Below are 18,425 nucleotides of genomic sequence, written 5' to 3' on the forward strand. Positions count from 1 at the left end.
TTTGTGGCTGGGCGCGGTGGCTCACTCCTGTACCTAGCACTTTGGGAGTCTAAGGGAGGTAGATTGCTTGAGCCCTAGAGTTCAAGACCAGCCTAGGAAACATGCAAAACCCCATCTCTACCCAAAAAAAAAAAAAAAAAAAAAAAAATTACCCAGATGTAGTCCCAGCTGCTCAGGAAGCTGATGTAGGAGGATGGCTTGAACCCTGGAGGCAGAGATTGCAGTAAGCCATGATCACACCACTGCATTCCGGCCTAGGTGACAGAGCCAGACCCTATCTCAAAAAGAAAAACAAACAACACATATGTTTACTTTTACAATTACATATCAGTGGGGCCCCAGATTTTCTTTATACACTTCAGTCAAAATAACATATTGCAACAGATTGAATGTAAAGGTAGATATGAGAATCCAGCTATCTTTCACAAAGCCACATATTAAAGAGATGGCAAAAATGTTCTGCTCCTCTCACTAAATTTATTTTTATTTCGGGAAATACAGTTTTTTGTTTTTTTTAAATAAGAACATGTATGTTACTTACATTAACTTGTAATGGACTTGTTTTTAAGGGAATTAATAAATATTTTTAAAATTTCCCAGTTTTCTAATACAATAATTATGCCTCATAAACAAAAGCTCTTGGGATTCTCCAGTCTTCTTCTTCTTATTATTATTATTTTGTATGTGTGAGACAGGGTCTTGCTCTGTCTCCCAGGCTGAAGTGTAGTGGCATAATCACAGCTCACTGCAGCCTTGACCTCCCTGGCTCAGGTGATCCTCCCACCTCAGCCTCCTGAGACTACAAGCACTGGTCACCACGCCCAGCTAATTTTTAAAATTTTTTGTAGAGATGGGGTTTTGCCATGTTGCCCAGGCTAGCCTCAAACTCCTGAGCTCAAGGGATCCACTGGCCTCTGTCTCCCAAAATGCTGGGACTACAGGCGTGGGCCACCATGCCCAGCCTGCAGTCATTTTTAAGACTGTAAAGAAAGCATCCAAACAATTTGAGAATGACTGGGCTGACCTTTAAACTACTTTACAATATGCTTGAGAACATGTACAACATTTTTCGCTTTGTGATACAAGTGATACGTAACTTTTCAGGAAGAACGAATGGATTCTACAAGGCCATGTCTACACAGACAGCACCATCTTCTGAATGACAGAGGATTAGGTAAAGTTTCTGCCTCATGACAGGCCTTTCTTGCCTCTTCTGATTGCATTATATGTGTTTAAGAAAAGAGAAGGAAATTCTGGGATATCCAAAATACTGAGCTCTACAGATAATCAAACAAGTAGAGAATTCTAAAAGCCAACCTAATAATATCAAAAACAGTTTTTAAGCTATTGCAATGAAGCACCTGTATTTTGACTTGGCTAAACTATTGGTCTCTATTTTCAGAGACATTAAGAACTGAGATTTTATTTTCTTTAGGATTATTTATGGTACTTTTAGTTATATTGTTTTTAACATCTCAGTCTTTTGTAGTATCCCCAGGGCAGAGCCATGTCCAGCCTTCTCTGTTCAACAGGAGGAATTATTAGACATATTCTGTACAATGTAAGCAGTTGTACACTTACAGGTATTACACTGGATTTCTTTGACGTCAGTTGTCTTTGTTTCTCCTCAGAAGAGCCACCTGGCAGCAAAGGTTCTGTCACTCTAAGTGATCTTCCAGGGTTTTTAGGTGATCTGGCCTCTGAAGAAGATAGTATTGAAAAAGATAAAGAAGAAGGTAATGCATGTGGGATTGCTGTGAGATGATAAAACCTGACCCTCATTCTGCTGTAAATCGGGGATTTTGTACCAGTGCTCACAGGCTTGCTTGATTTCTCTTCTCTTGAAGTAACAAAATGGGTGGTTTAGTCTGGAACCTATGCCAGGTAAAGAGTTGCCCGCCTCCCTCCCCCTTTTTTTTTTTAGATAGAGTGTTGCTCCGTTGGCCAGGCTGGAATGCAGTGGCATGATCATGGCTCACTGCAGCCTTGACCTCCCAGGCTCGAACAGTCCTCCCACCTCAGCCTCCTGAGCGGCTGGGACCACAAGCATACACCACTATGCTCAGCTGATTATTTTATTTATTTATTTTTTTTGTAGAGATGGAATCTCCCTATGTTGTCCAGGCTGATCAATATCTCCTGGGCTCAAGTGATCCTCCCACCTCAGCCTCCCAAAGTTCTGGCATTACAGGCATGAACCACCATGCCCAGCTGGATGCCATTTTTTCTCTCCCCTCTGAGTGACACCGGTACGTGACAGCAAGCAACCCAAACTGTCTAGCCTTTCCCAGGTGGAATACTGACTGCCGTTTCTCTTATTTCCTCTCATCCTCTCAGCTGCAATATCTAGAGAACTTTCTGAGATCACCACAGCAGAGGCCGAGCCTGTGGTTCCTCGAGGAGGCTTTGACTCTCCCTTTTACCGAGACAGTCTCTCAGGTTCTCAGCGGAAGACCCATTCAGCAGCCTCCAGTGCTCAGGGCACCAGCGTGAACCCTGAGCCTTTACACTCCTCCCTGGACAAGCTTGGGCCTGATACACCAAAGCAAGCCTTTACTCCCATAGATCTGCCCTGCGGTGGTGCTGATGAAAGCCCTGCAGGAGACAGGGAATGCCAGACTTCTGTGGAGACCAGTATCCTCACTCCCAGCCCTTGTAAAATTCCACCTCAGAGGAGAGGGGGCTTTGGAAGCGGGCAGCCTCCCCCATATGATCATCTTTTTGAGGTGGCATTGCCAAAGACAGCCCATCATTTTGTCATCAGGAAGACTGAGGAACTGTTAAAGAAAGCAAAAGGAAACACAGAGGAAGATGGTGTGCCCTCTACCTCCCCAATGGAAGTGCTGGACAGACTGATACAGCAGGGAGCAGAGGCGCACAGCAAGGAGCTGAACAGGTAAGGAACCGGGGCCCTCTCTTCTGTGTTAAATGGTCCATTTTATTGTAAAGTACAAAAAGCGTAAGGAAGGAACAAGTATCATTCTTCGCACTCCCACCCTGAGGCGGCTGGTTGTCTCCTGTTTGTCAGATGTCCCTCTTCGCTGTTGCATCTTCACATGTGTAACCGTGTGTGACCTCTGTGCACCTAAGTTGGGATGACTCCTTAGCAGTCCATTTCAGATGAGTCTTTTTATATGGGCCATATTGCGCCTCTGTTCTCTGAGGACACTCAAATGCTTTCCTGTGTGCCCTCTGCAAGCTGTAGGTAAAAATGAGGTTGTGGAATTTCAGAGAATATAGGACTATTTGTCACAGTGTTTCCCTCTCTAGCTGCAGATTATTATTCTTATTTTCTATTTTGGTATCATAGTTCATTTAGGTGGAGGATAAAATCATCAGCATTTTGTGCAAGTTCAGCTGGCCTGACATCCCCTCCAAACCCCCAGAGGCACATAAGTTTTCATAGGAATCTAGCTGAGAAACTGTTTCCCAACCTTATTTTATTAGCTATTTTAAATAGCTAATAAATAAGCTTAGGGAATATTTTTATTTTTCTTCTTATATACTATGCTATGGTGGAAATTGGCAGGGGTAGTAATATTTAAATTCTCTCTTTTTAAAATGAGATTTGGTGTGATAGGCTCATGTAAATTACCTACTTTTTCCTTAAATTTGAGTGGCAGTAGCTTCACAACAGAGTGCATTCCCTGTATATTTCAACAGGGTTGAAAACAGCTCTCAGTGTGTTTGACTACTCAGTTTCTCTGGAGAGCTGGCCTCAGAAACGGAGGCCGTGGTGTGTGTAGTGGAGCTCAGGCTGAGGCCCTCTCCGCTCTGGAGACCAGGTCGTAGGCAGTGGGGCCACCTCCCGTTGCATCACTGTAGGCTTCTCTAACTCTCTGTGGACCTGGAGTTTGAAACATTCTTATGCCATTGCGAATTCTGACCACAAGGAAGTGATCTAACCTTGCTGCAAATAAAAGTCCAAATAAGTTCTTTTCTTGGTACGACCGGTAACTTTGTTACTCAAAAACTTTCTTCCTAGGTTGCCTTTACCCAGCAAATCTGTCGACTGGACCCACTTTGGAGGTAAAGTTGTTACTTTAGCTCCAAATCCAGCCCACATGGTTCCTGCTTGCTTGTTGCCCTTTCTGTCCTTGAAGGAGGTGCCCTCTGGGAAACAGATCTCCCCTTGGCTATTGCTCCAGCCAGGCTATCTGCCTGGCTAAAAGATCTCCAGTGTTGCAAAGTCAGCATTTCTTATTTTTGAAAAGTGGCAAGTAGCATGCACTTGAGAGAAGTACACACAGTACAGACTTCATGCCAGGCTTCCCTAGAAAAGACCCAAGTGGGGTGGGCGGTGCAGCTGAGTCTTCCTGGGGGACAACGCACCAGTGAAGGAAGGGCCTTGAAAAGTAGAAAGGGCATCTGAAATGTGTGATCTAGATTTGTGGGGAAAAGAAAGCAAGCTCTCAAAGAGTCATCCCACGTGATACAACCCTTTGCATTCCTTCACAAGGGAGACACACAGTCCACACCTTCCCCCTCCTGTTACTGGGAGCCAAGTGGTCATTTGCCAAGAGAGTGGCGATTTGTTTTGAAGAATTGTGTTTGTTAAGCTAACAACACATGGGAAGGGGGCTTGATTGAACAATCTGTAAAAGGCATTTCTGCCACCCTCCCTCTGCTTTAAAATCAGGCTCTCCTCCTTCAGATGAGATCCGCACCCTCCGAGACCAGTTGCTTTTACTGCACAACCAGTTACTCTATGAGCGTTTTAAGAGGCAGCAGCATGCCCTGCGGAACAGGCGGCTCCTCCGCAAGGTGATCAAAGCAGCAGCTCTGGAGGAACATAATGCTGCCATGGTGAGGACTGGGGAGGGGCAGGTGGAGCTCACTTTTTGTTTTATTTTGGGTCAGCATGATAGCTTATAAAGCGGAGGAGGTCAGAGTTCCCAGTCCTTCCCAATCCTTCAGGCAGGTCACTTGAGATTAAGACGTGAATGGTTACGTCTCAGAATTCCCTCATAATTCTCAGAAATCATGGGGACAAGTGATTTTTTGTATGTATGTTTGCGTGTAATCGGCCATGATGATGAAGGGTCAGAAGATGATTTTGTTTTTCCAGATGGAAAACTAACTCTCGTAAAGCTATTTCATGGCACAGAACAGAAGTGTGTATTGTACAGTGGGTGTGAAGCCAGTCAGACCTGGAGTTTGAATCTCGGCTCTACCAGTGTTACCTTAGAAAAGTAACAGCCTCCTGAAGCCTCTGTTAGCCATGCTAATAAATAGAAATGATACTAGCAGCACCTACTCTTTAAGTTGTGATGGTTTAAAGAAATTATGTCGGTAAGCACTTGCTCAGTGCCCAGCACACTGCAAGCATTCAGTAAATGCTCATCATTTAGTGAACTTAGTACCGTAAATGAGAGATTTTACTCCATTGTTGGTAGCCAGATTTTTGAAAGTGTTGGAAGCAATTCGATCCCTGAGAAGATTTCTTTAAGCAACTTTAGATCCATTTGCTTAACGCAGAATTTGGAAAACTTTGACCTAAAGCCAAGTAAGACAGTAGTGGGCTCTGAGTTTGGGTCTGTAGTTTTACATTGTCAGGGTAGCTTATGACTATTCAGATGAAATGTTTGCAGTGTGTATTACATTGCCTGTGTTGGAAGACAGCTAAAATGATGACATTTCTGGTCTCTGCTAGAAAGATCAGTTGAAGTTACAAGAGAAAGACATCCAGATGTGGAAAGTTAGCCTGCAGAAAGAACAAGCTAGATACAGTCAGCTTCAGGAGCAGCGTGACACTATGGTAACCAAGCTCCACAGCCAGATCCGACAGCTGCAGCATGACCGAGAGGAATTCTACAACCAGAGCCAGGAATTACAGGTATAAACTGCACCACCAGGCAGAGTCAACCGCGAGAATGCCGGAGAGCAGTGGGGAGGGAGGCAGCGGGTTTCCTCGGTGTCCTGGACTTGTTCAGCTTCACTAAGCTGAATGCTCTTCTCTCTGAAATCACGGCAGAGATTCTTCACGGCAGGTGAATCTTTCTTAGGGCAGAGGTTCCCCAACTTCTTGGTTCATATAATAGATCCCTTAGTGTCTCAGTAATTTTTTTTGTGCAGCCAAAAAGAAACACTTAACAGTTCTGCTCATTAAGTAGATCTGAATAACTTAGTGAGTATTAATGTCCTAAGAACTTAGTAGCTGTTTGAAGATAACACACATAAATTAAAAAAATAATAATAACTGCAATTACTAATGCTTTGAGTGCACCTGTTGGGCACTGCATGGCGTCTCACACCTTGAAATCAGAGTGGACAGTGACACCCTCATTTTCTGTTTCACATTGGTTTTCCTTGTGGTACTTTGTATCTGCAACCAAAAAAGCCCAGCTTCATCCACAGACACGCAGCATCACCTCCAGCCAGTTAGTAATTCACAGGGTGTCCAACAGATGGCGCTGTGTCTCCCTCGAAAATTTAAAATCTTTCTGCAGCATCCCTGTGAGTTTGCTGTGAGTTTGCCTCAGGGCTCTTTGGTGCACGGTTTGGGGACTGACGATCTAAGGTCTCTTTTTTTCTTTTGTTAAACAGTGAGTCACTCAGAAATCAACCATAACTTACTTTTTAAAACTAAGACGTCAAATCCTGAGGGCCCAAGAATAGTAGAGTGGATGAGCTAGGCATTCCCAGTTCTCTGTGGGCTGGTGGCCAGGTAGGCTTGTGACCTGGCATGTCAGTGCTCCTGAAACTTCATGTCCACATCTGTTTGGGTAGACCAAGCTGGAGGACTGCAGGAACATGATCACAGAGCTGCGGCTGGAATTGAAGAAGGCCAACAACAAGGTGTGTCACACTGAGCTGCTGCTCAGCCAGGTTTCTCAAAAGGTAAGAAGTGAGGCAGACCTGAGTCTGTTCCAACACCGTGTGCTAACATTCTTCCTTCAGACAGGAGGAAGAAGTCTGTGACTTGACTGTGTCATGGGTTCATATTCCCTGACATTTGGCAATGTCTGAAGACATTTTAGGTTGATGTTTTTGGTGCTACTCGCATCTAGTGCGTAGGAGCCAGGATGCTGCCAAATATCCTACAGTGCCCAGGCAGCTTCTGCAGCAAAGAAGTATCTCTTCTAAACCCTGGTCTATGTGTATCCATCCCATAGAACTCTTTGTTCATACCTCATTTACATCATTATAAAAAGTTTGTTTGGGTTGTTGAGTGTGAGTCCTCCTCCTTTGGGAATCATTGCACTTTTTACGTCATTTACTCAAGAACAGTGAGTTTTCCCCAGGGTTTATCCCACTGGACTTGGGTCATATACCTGTCCACCTGCTCCAGGTGTTCTGTGGGTGGTCAGTTTTGGTGGACTGCATTTGTGCTGCTTCCCCTTTGCAGAGAACAGTTCTGACGTGCATTGCTCTCTATTTTTGTCGTCCTCCGGTGCCAAGCTCTCCACTTGTCGTGGACAGTAAAACCCTGGGACTTGGTCATTTTGCCGTAACATTGAAATACTGTGCTCCTAGCTGGTTCCCTGTTTAATGCCCATGTGCTAGTGTTATGTCGTCGGATTTTTCACTTTGCTTATGTTTTTGGTCAGCTCTCAAACAGCGAGTCGGTCCAGCAGCAGATGGAGTTCTTGAACAGACAGCTGTTGGTTCTTGGGGAGGTCAACGAGCTATATTTGGAACAACTGCAGAACAAGCACTCAGATACCACAAAGGTATGCCAGGGCTGGGGGAACCAGACCTTAGTGGGGAAAGCTTTTCAGACCCAGACAGTAAGTCTCCGGCATGTCATATAGAATGGCTTTACGACTTGTTTCCTAAAAGACAGAGTGGCAGTCCCACTTCTCCCTGGTCCAGCTCTGCAAGCACTTTCCAGCCACCATGTGAGCTTGTTTCTCCTCACTGGGTTGCTTTGAAGTTAAGCAAACACACTTAATAGTAATTGGTCCAGAGTAGGTGTGAAGTGTTTCCTTTCTCTTCCCTATGCCCCCTTTAAAAGAGGGAGAGGAAAAAAGGATCGCGAACCAATTGTGCTTAACCCTGCCTCTCCGGACCATGGGTATAGCCTGGTATACATGCCACTTTTATTTTCCTTTTAATGTTGGATTTCTGCAGATGGTAGTTCAGACCTGGCAACAAGGCCAACATTGGGATGATCTTACGTTAATTAGTGCCTCACCAGTGGTGTGGAGGCAGAAGTTTTAACTCACTTTATAAATAGCCTCAGGTAATGTTAGCGAATGAGTTAGGAATTGAATTTTAATAGTAGCTGCTCAGATGCTTCCTGTCACTAACTTCTCCATCACACATGGGCCTTCTTTTTAGGTTTCTTGGGCATGTGCTTTGTAAAGAGTCTTTTTTAGCCGGATGTAGAGAGGAGTCTTAGAACTAGAGATAATAATTTTCCAAATAGAGTTGCTCTTGTACTTCTTGGCTCCTCTCAGCTCACAGATACAGACTCCCTTTTTTAGAAGGATGTTAGATGTGGGACTTTCTCTAAAAAGCAGCTATCACTTATTTTTAAGGTATAATGGCTTTGGGAACAGAAAGGGGGAAAAGCAGATCCAAGGCACAGAGAACGCTGCTGAGACACACCCGTGCCGTCTCCTAAGAGAAGCCTAGATAGCCTGTGCTCTTTGGGACCTTGAGTAGCCACTTCTCCTTGGGGCCCTGTTTCCCAGTTCTTAAAACAGGGGTGATGCAACTGAGTTGTGGTTGTCAGGATGCCCTCAGTTGTAGACAACAAAAACCAAACTAGGGCTGGGCCCAGTGGCACACACCTATAGTGCCAACTACTTGGAAGGCTGAAATAGGAGGATTGCTTGAGCTCAGAAGTTCTAGACCGGCCAGGGCTGATGGCTCATTACTGTAATCCCAGCACTTTGGGAGGCTGAGGCAGGTGGATCACAAGGTCAGGAGTTCAAGACCAGCCTGGCCAAGATGGTGAAACCCCATCTCTCCTAAAAATACAAAAATTGGCCAGGCGTGGTGGCGGGAGCCTGTAATCCCAGCTACTTGGAAGCCTGAGGCAGAGAATTTCTTGAACCTGGGAGGCGGAGGTTGCAGTGAGCCGAGATTGCACCGCTGCACTCCAGCCTAGGTGACAGAGTGAGACTCTGTCTCAAAAAAAAAAAAGACTTCATCTCCAAAAAAACCCAAAAAAACACGAAACCAGCCTAAGAGTGAAGAATTTTATTGATTACTTGACAAGAGGTCCTGAGGCAGGTGAGTTCCAGGTTGGTCAAGTTGGGTATTCAGGGGCAGTGTCAAGGAGCCAGGCTCTTTCCACTCTTTTGTACTGCCTTGCTTATCCTGTAGGCCTTGTCCTCCAGCTACCTGCACTTAGGGTTGCCAGGTGTGTGCCACAGGTAGACATGATGTCCCACAGAGGAGGAGAGCATCTCTTCCTGTTTCTTTCTCAGCAAGAAAACCTTTCCCAGGCGGGGCACGGTGGCTCATGCCTATAATCCCCAAAGTGCTGGGCGAGGCAGGCAAATCATGAGGTCAGAAGATCAGGACCATCCTGGCCAACATGGTGAAACCCTGTCTCTACTAAAATACAAAAAATTAGCTGGATGTGGTGGCACATGCCTGTAGTCCCACCCAGCTGCTTGGGAGGCTGAGGTAGGAGAATCACTTGAAGTCAGGAGGCAGAAGTGGCAGTGAGCTGAGATCGCGCCACTGTACTCATCCTGGGCGCAATCAGATGACAGAGCGAGACTCTGTCTTAAAAAAAAAAAAAACAAAAAAAAAACCCAGACACTTCCACCATACTTCTCATCTCCCCTGTTGGCCAGGCCTGTCCTGTGCCCATCCCTAGCCTAGCCTAGTTAATGCCTTGACCCAGTCAGGATTTGCCCCTGAACTTGGAGCTATGGTTGCTCTAGTTGCATCCAGAGGAGGGGGAAGAATGAGTGGTGGGGAATCAGGTGGGAATGGTTGGTAGGGGTAGCTGTAAGGATTAGTGAGAGTACGCAGATGTTCCTGGCGGATGTTCCTGGTTCGAAGCCTTGCATTATTATCCCTAAATAAGTCCCATTGTTTATGACAAAGGCCAGATAGATGCATTCACCTGCCCTGTGCTGAAGTCTGGAGCCATTTAGCGCAGCTGGAACAGCCACATTATCTGAGAGCCAGTTCTGAGCTTAAATCAGTTGCATTCTATAACAAGGAAGCATTGAGTTTACCAGGCAGCATCAAGGCAGGGGCACCTTCATGAAAGCCCATCTCCTTGCTGTTTATGGCTTACTATCTTTTTTAAAAAACATATATGTGGCAAATTTTATGTTATGTACATTTTACCACAGTAAACACACACATACACACACACACAAATGTAACACAGGCTTGTTAGAAAAATATCCTTTCCGCCTTCTTTCTGAGCATGAGTGTTTATTTGCTCTGGGTTTCAAGCTAGTCTAGTCTGTCGGCAGCAGGCCATGTGCCGTAGCAGGATCAACAAACCTTGTCAGGGCACCCATTCTATAGAACATAACTGCCCCATTGGTGTTCCATTCTGTAGCCGTTCCTGCACTACCGTCAGGAGGGGAGAAAAATGGAAGAGAAAGCAAGTGGCCTGCAGCACCTCTAGACTGAGAGGATAACTGAATATTGGCATATTTTCATTTGGTGTTTTGTATATGTGTATGTTTGCATAGTTGATTGTACTGTTCGCACAGTCTCATAGTCTGCTTTTTAATCTTTTTACTGATACCATATCATTTTTTAAGACTTAGAAATACAGGATGTATTTTAACTTCCTTAACTGTTCCCCTGATATTAGACTTAAATGGTGTTTCCAGGTTTTTGCTGTTATAAATATGCTGTGAGATTATTTTTTGTGCAAAATCTCTATTTATGTTTCACATGATTTCCTTGGGGATAGATTTCAAGGAAGGGTTACTAGGGTAATACTACCAGCTTCCTTTCCAGAAAGTTGTACTAATTTATATTTCTACTATCAGTATACTAAAGCGCCTTCTCAGTCCTTACGTTGTCTTTTCAAAATGGATACAGCGTGTCTATTTTGTATAAGTACGAATTCTAGTCTTTTTTTTTTTTATTTAGGAAGTGGAAATGATGAAAGCTGCCTATCGGAAAGAGCTAGAAAAAAACAGAAGCCAAGTTCTCCAGCAGACTCAGAGGCTTGATACCTCCCAAAAACGGATTTTGGAACTGGAATCTCACCTGGCCAAGAAAGACCACCTTCTTTTGGAACAGAAGAAATATTTAGAGGATGTCAAACTCCAGGCAAGGTAACTTTTGTCAGGAAAGGTTTTTGTGTTTTTTGTTAAGCAGAACTGCCTATATTCTGGCTGGTCTGTATCTTTCAGAGGACAGCTGCAGGCCGCAGAGAGCAGGTATGAGGCTCAGAAACGGATAACCCAGGTGTTTGAATTGGAGATCTTAGATTTATATGGCAGGCTGGAGAAAGATGGCCTCCTGAAAAAACTTGAAGAAGAAAAAGCAGAAGCAGCTGAAGCAGCAGAAGAAAGGTAGGAGCAAAGAACTGATGAAAGACCTTGGGGTTAATCTGCCAGTACCAGCACGAGGACTGTGTTACGTGGTGTGGGAAGCAGTTCCGGCTGATTACACAGGGCTGCGGCACGCAGCTCACTGCATGTCAGTTCGGTTGAGGAAAGGAACCACTCTGACGTTCCTTTCCTCAAAATGCCCAGTGATCTCTCCGTGTTCCTTTTCCTGCCCTTGAGTCCCTCCATATGGCCACAGGAAGTGTTCACATTTATGATTGCCACCTAGTATCCCTAGTTGTGACAGGTTTCTCTTGAGGAGATCTCTTGCTTGAGTCCAGTATTATGAAACAGAGAGTGGGCTAGCAGAGTTCAGCGTCAGTGTGAGTGTCAGTGTAATTCCGCATCTTCCAAATGTGGGCGCTCTACTCACCAGCTCCTTTTTTCCTCCCTGGCTTTCTTACAGGCTTGACTGTTGTAATGACGGCTGCTCAGATTCCATGGTAGGGCACAATGAAGAGGCATCTGGCCACAATGGTGAGACCAAGACCCCCAGGCCCAGCAGCACTCGGGGCAGTAGTGGAAGCAGAGGAGGTGGAGGCAGCAGCAGCAGCAGCGAGCTTTCTACCCCGGAGAAACCCCCAAACCAGAGGGCAGGCCCATTCAGCAGTCGGTGGGAGACAACTATGGGAGAATCCTCTGCGAGCATCCCCACCACTGTGGGCTCACTTCCCAGTTCAAAAAGCTTCCTGGGTATGAAGGCCCGAGAGTTATTTCGTAATAAGAGTGAGAGCCAGTGTGATGAGGACGGCATGGTCATCAGTAGCCTTTCTGAGAGCATAAAGCCAGAACTGGGCAAAGACTTGGGTGTGGAAGCCAAGACTTCCCTGAACCTAGATGGCCCGCACCCATCTCCCCCGAACCCGGACAGTGTTGGACAGCTACATATCATGGACTACAATGAGACTCATCATGAATACAGCTAAGGATGATGGTCAATCAGTGTTAACTTGCATATTGTTGGCACAGAACAGGAGGTGTGAATGCACGTTTCAAAGCTTTCCTATTTCCAGGGTCTGAGTGCAAGTTCACGTGTGGAAATGGGACGGAGGTCCTTTGGACAGCTGACTGAATGCAGAACGGTTTTTGGATGGCATCGAAATGCCTCTTGACCTTCCCCTCCACCCGCCCCTAACCCCCTCTTCTCATTTACCTCGCAGTGTGTTCTAATCCAAGGGCCAGTTGGTGTTCCTCAGTAGCTTTATTTTCTTCCTTCCTGCCCCAGATGGTTGCGTCCTTTGAACCTGTGCAATATGAGGCCAAATTTAATCTTTGAGTCTAACACACCACTTTCTGCTTTCCTGAAGCTCAGATAACTGGGTTGGCTCTCAGTGAGACTAGGTAGTTTGTTGCATGGCAGGTAAGTCCAGTTTTGTCCCTTCCGGGAGGGTGTAGCCTGCAAAGCTGGCTGTCTTCACATGAAAGCTTTTACAAGAGACTTTCCCACTGCTTTTTGATTCTGAAGCTCAGCATCTAAAGCAGCAGATCTAAAAAACAATGGTTTCTTCACGATTCCATTCTTTCGGTAGTTCTGATCAGCTTCCTAGAAAGTTCTGTGTGAACAGAAGCCTGTTGTTTCAGAAATCTAGAGCCGGCACGGGGGAGCCCATACACCCTTTGGGAAAGCTCTTGCCCTTTCTTCCCCCACTACCTCTTATTTATTTGGTGTTTGCTTGAATGCTGGTACTATTGGCTGGTGTGTAGGTGATAAAACCTGTTCTTATAGGAGGCAAGGAGGAGTCACTGAGAGAGGTTACCCGAGAAGCACTTGAGCATGAGGAACTGCACCTGCAGGCTGGTCTCGGCGTGCCGGGCCTTTTGTTAAAGCTGCCTGGCTGCTGGCCTTCCTTGGTGTGCACACGCCTCTTGTTCACGTCAGCTTATTTGTGACACTGTAGCAGAAAGGCTCTGAAGGGCCAAACGAGTTTCCGCAAAGTCTATGTGACCGTGATTTCTCAGGCCGTTACGGCTGCCTTGCTGTAGCAGGTTCTAGGCCACCAGAAGGGGGATACCAATTCCAACTTTCAGGGGCTGACTCTCCAGGGAGCTGAGTCATCACACTCTCCATTTTAGTAATGGCAGAGCAATTTAAGCGGAGTCCGGGAGAATGCTGGCCCTAGGCTGCCCCACATGCTCGTGAGAGAGGACATTAGTTGGAAAAGTGGCAGTGGCAGAGAATCCAGACTCAACAAATGCTCCTGAAATAAATGCTGGAAGCCTAAGAATTGCTGCCTGGTGTCCGGCCGAGGCAGGGAAGGTTGGTAAGAAGGAGCCAGAGAACTCGGCTTTCCTGTTTCTGTTCTTTCAGTAAAAAGAAGAGAAGGATTAAGTCAAAGAGGTAAAAAAAAAAAACAAACTCTCACGGTACGAAATCTTAGCGCAGACAGAGGCTTCCAGCATGAGAGAATAAACTTTTTTTTTGTTTTTGTTTTTGTTTTTTTAAAGCATGGCAATAAATATTCCAGCATCCCTAACTAAAGGGAACTAGACAGAGATTCCGTGTCACCCTGGCTATACCAGCAGAAACCTGTTGAGGGCAGGCTTTCTGGGTGTGACTGATTCCCAGCCTGTGGCAGGGTGTGGTCCCCAGGTCGCTACTCGGCCTAGCACAGGCTGGCAGTTGCCACTGAATGTCAGATGTGGAGTATTAGTGATACCACACGTTTAATTCAGCTTTGTCCAAAGGAAAGCTTAAAATCCAGTACAGTCTAGTTTCTTGGTTCAGCTTTAGGAAAGGAAAACGTGAACAAATTTAGAAAGGGAAGGAAGTCCCATCGGTGAATCCCGAAACCCAAGTGCTTTCCCCTCCTCACGCCCAAGAGGTCTGTGCCACAGAACAAGATAGCAGGCACTTAAAGCCTTTTCCTTGATTGGCAAAGGAAAAGAGGCCCACGTGAAAAAGAAAAAACATTTTAGAAGTAGATAGGTTGTAAAAATAAAGGGAAGGAAGGAGGCAGCTTGGTCAAGTGGTGAGAGGCCTAGGCTGGATGCTCCATGGATGGAGCTTCATCCATCCGGCCTGGGTGTCCCTTTGCTCAGCTTTATATCAAAGGCGGGTGCAAGCTCAGGTGCCTTTGAGTTTTGGGGGGCTGTGGGTTTATTCAACTACGGTTGGGGGATTGAGACCTGGACGTAGGTTCAAAGTGCCCAACCTAAAAATGCAGGCTTCTATGTTGCCAAGAACCCCAGAGTCAGTAGTTAGGTTTGGTTTGGTTTTGGAAGTGATGAACCTGCCAGGAGTCAACAGGTCACTTGATCTTGCTGCAGTGATGAGTTTTAAGGATGGAAAGGTGATAGTAGGACTCTCGAGAGGCAGTTCAGTCCTGGGCAAAGGCATCAGTACAATTAGCATTAAGGGCAGAGTCTGCCTTGAAACCGGTTAAGCAGCTTGGTATTCATAAATACTGGGATTGGATGGTCTCTGTCCAGAAATCACTATGGGCGAGGATACCTGTCTCAGCTGTTTGGCCAATATGCATAACATACTCAGTTCCCCACCTGACACTACCCAGAGTCAGCACAGGCCCCGAGGAGCCCCAAGTCTGCTGCTATGCAGCATGGGATTCATTTAAAACGGAGCACTACAGTTTTAGCGGGGGGTCGGCGGGGTAAGAAGACGCAGAGCACATGAGCTCCCGAGTCCCTGCAGGGGGATAAGCACGCAGATCTGCGTCTGATAGAACTTCCGTGGATTTTCAAAAAGCCGTTGACAAGGCTCTGCCGTAAAGTCTATAAAAATTGTTATTATGGGATTGGAAGAAACACGTCATGAAGAAAACGGAAACCCAAAGGTAGGAAGGTCAAGGTCATTTCTTAGGTGGAGAGGTTGTTAAAGATGTCCTTGGAGATGAGTGCTGGCCCAGCGTTCCTAAGGCGGGTGGACAGTGACCTCCCTAGGTTTGCCCACAGTGGTTTTCAGGAGAGAAAACTGCCCGACCTTTGGGAATACGCTGCAGAATTTTCTTACTAAGCTTGACGCGTGGAGAGGCGAGAGGTGAGCTACTTTGTGAGCCAAAGTTTATGTGACGCGGTTGGGGGAGACAGTCCAAACTGTTCTGAGAAGGCTAACTGTTAAACCCAGGAAACAGGTCCTGGAAGCCACTGACAATTAGAAGAATTCACCCACCAGGCCGCACATTACTGGGCAAAAGCAGGACAACAGGGAGTGAAACCGCAGACACGGGCCGTCCCCTTTGCAACAGCACGTGTAGTTTCTGGTCTGTTTGTTGACAAAGATAAAACTCTAGCACTTGTTTAGAGGAGGATATATAAAATGGTCGTGGGGATGAAAGGCTCTCTGAGACCACAGAGGCTCAGACTCGCTGTTAAGAATAGAAAACTCGGTATGTTTCGTGTAGCCAGCAGAGCTGAAGTGTGCGGTGACAAGCCAATGTGAATTTCTACCAAACCGTAGAGCATACCACTTGAAAGAAAGAAAACTGAAGAGCAAACAAAAGTACTGCATAACAATACTCACTTTTTCTCACTGAAAGCACTGAGGTGGGAGGAAGCCTGTACAGGCTGGAGGAGGGTTTGGGCAGAGTGAAGGCCCGGCCAGGACCTTGGTGAGATGGAGTGCTGCCTGCCCGCTGCAGATATTCTTGGAGCATGGTCCCCCCAGGGGGCTCTGCCCCACTTGGAGAAGAAAGCTGCCTTGTGTGCAGTGACCAAATCAGCACACCGTGTCTGCTGCATCTTCACTCTCCAGGGTACATGCTTTAAAACAGACCTGCCGTGAGTGTTGGAAAAATGTATCCAGTCTGAAGATGTTTGTGTATCTGTTTACATCCAGAGTTCTGTGACACATGCCCCCCAGATCGCTGCAAAGTAATTGATTGCACTTAAGCTTTTGTCTGTAGGTAAAAGAACAAGTTTAGGTCGAGGACTGGCCCCTAGGCTGCTGCTGTGACCCTTGTCCCATGTGGCTTGTTTCCCTGTCTGGGACTCTTCGATGTTCCCAGAGGGGCGTGTTCCTGTCTCTTCCATGCCATCCTGCAGTCCATACCTGCTCGCCTGAGGGAGGAGCGGCTGCAGCTACAGGGGAAGCCTGCCCGGAAGAGCCGAGCACCTGTGCCCACGGCTTTTGGTCATGAAATGAGCTAATGAAGGCAGAGGAGCTTCCGCCCCGCTTCCCAGTGCCACATTATCCATTCTCCGGGATAAGTAGGCTGATTTAACCATTAGCATGGACCTTTCAGGGGAGACCCTGAGAGTCTTGAGAACCCCCAGACCAATCCTTCCCTCCCTTTCCCCACCTCTCCCAGTGTTTGGACAGGAGCTGCTCTGTGTAGCAAATACTTGGGCTTATGAAAGAGGCAGCCATGCATTTTGCACTAGGAAGAATCAGTAATCACTTTTCAGACGACTTCTATGGACCACAAATATATTACGGAGGAACAGATTTTGCTAAGACATAATCTAGTTTTATAACTCAATCATGGATGAACCATGTGTGGCAAACTTGCAGTTTAAAGGGGTCCCATCAGTGAAAAGAAACTGATTTTTTTTTAACGGACTGCTTTTAGTTAAATTGAAGAAAGTCAGCTCTTGTCAAAAGGTCTAAACTTTCCAGCCTCAATCTTAAAAGCATGTCAACAATCCACGTCAGATGCCATAAATATGAACTGCAAGATAAAATGGTACAATCTTAGTGAATGGGAATTGGAATCAAAAGGGTTTGCTGTCCTTCTTAGAATGTTCTAAAATGTCAAGGCAGTTGCTTGTGTTTAACTGTGAACAAATAAAAATTATTGTTTTGCACTACTCTGCTGTGTGGACATGGAGTGACTTACACTGGCCTTGGCAGGCTTATAGGTCAGGCAGGGGACTAGTCCAGAGATAGAAAGCCTTAGGGTTCGGTGACTTGAGGAGGGAGGGGCCTGACAAATAGTGGATTTGGGCTTTTGTCTCTAAGAAGACCCTTTTTATTCTGGTGAATTACTGGTGCACCGCCACAAATCCTACCTGTTACCTGCCTCAAATCCATGCTCTTCCTCAGAGTGGCTGAGTGGCATAGTGTGGGAGGGGGTGACTTGAATTCTGTCTACAGAGAAACCCCAGAGCCAGGTGGTCTGCGGGGTTGTGCTGCTGCAACATGCCTGGCATGTTGAGTGCCACGGAGTCCTTTTGGTGACACCCCACTGACACGTCAGTGCTCCAGAGCTCACCCTCCTGAGCCTTGCTGGTTGTGATAATGTGAGCGCACCGAGGTGACAGTGTAGCTCCCAGCACCCCTTGCTCCATGCCCTTCAAGGCTTTGGAAGAAGGCCGGAAACTGCCTTGACACAATTTGGCTTATGATCTCTTGGCCTGGGACTTCCATGTAAGGACCATGTAAGGGATGAGTCATTTGCAATGTGGCTTTCAGTTGCTTGCTTGTGTCTGGCTGTGTCTGGAAATCAGCATTGCCCTGTTCATTTTATTCTCACTTTATTATTTATTTATTTGAGACAGAGTCTCACTCTGTTGCCCAGGCTGGACTGCGGTGGCGTGGTCTTGGCTCACTGCAACCTCCGCCTCCCAGGTTCAAGTGATTCTCCTGCCTCAGCCTCTCAAGTAGCTGGAATTACAGGCACCTGCCACCACACCTGGCTAATTTTTTTTGGTATTTTTAGTAGACAGGATTTCACCATGTTGGCCAGGCTGGTCTCGAACTCCTGGCCTCAAGTGACTCAGCCGTCTCAGCCTCCCAAAGTGCTGGGATTACAGGTGTGAGCTACCACACCCAGCCTGCTCTGCCCATTTTAATGGTTGAAGCAACTCCTTTGAGACTAAAACTGGCAGGTGGCAGTTTTTAATTTCTCTGGAAAATTCAGGTTTTCTTACCTGACAGGGTCTCTAACTAGGCTTCCTAGACTTCCTACCCTTGGCAGAAGATCTGAATACTGGCCCTCTGGAGCTTGGGCATGAACCTCTTAGAAGCTGACTGGAGACAGG

The 18,425-nt window shown here is 46.3% G+C and overlaps 1 protein-coding gene across 6 annotated transcripts in view; it reads left to right on the forward strand.

The window, feature by feature from the left end:
- Positions 1-17,252, forward strand: part of TSC1 (TSC complex subunit 1) — a 52,859-nt gene extending 35,607 nt beyond the window's left edge. For all 6 annotated transcript variants that reach the window (XM_074394566.1, XM_010346412.3, XM_074394568.1 and 3 more), the window contains exons 13-23: positions 1,105-1,174; positions 1,632-1,736; positions 2,338-2,896; positions 3,986-4,029; positions 4,640-4,806; positions 5,654-5,836; positions 6,730-6,840; positions 7,551-7,673; positions 11,026-11,213; positions 11,292-11,453; positions 11,896-17,252. In XM_074394566.1, coding sequence (XP_074250667.1) covers positions 1,105-1,174; positions 1,632-1,736; positions 2,338-2,896; positions 3,986-4,029; positions 4,640-4,806; positions 5,654-5,836; positions 6,730-6,840; positions 7,551-7,673; positions 11,026-11,213; positions 11,292-11,453; positions 11,896-12,415 — 2,232 coding nt within the window. In that variant the 3' untranslated portion in view covers positions 12,416-17,252. The remainder of the gene's footprint in view (positions 1-1,104; positions 1,175-1,631; positions 1,737-2,337; positions 2,897-3,985; positions 4,030-4,639; positions 4,807-5,653; positions 5,837-6,729; positions 6,841-7,550; positions 7,674-11,025; positions 11,214-11,291; positions 11,454-11,895) is intronic.
- Positions 17,253-18,425: the final 1,173 nt, after the last annotated feature.

This window comes from Saimiri boliviensis, chromosome 2 (genome assembly GCF_048565385.1).
Source record: "Saimiri boliviensis isolate mSaiBol1 chromosome 2, mSaiBol1.pri, whole genome shotgun sequence".
Classification (NCBI taxonomy): Eukaryota; Metazoa; Chordata; class Mammalia; order Primates; family Cebidae; genus Saimiri; species Saimiri boliviensis.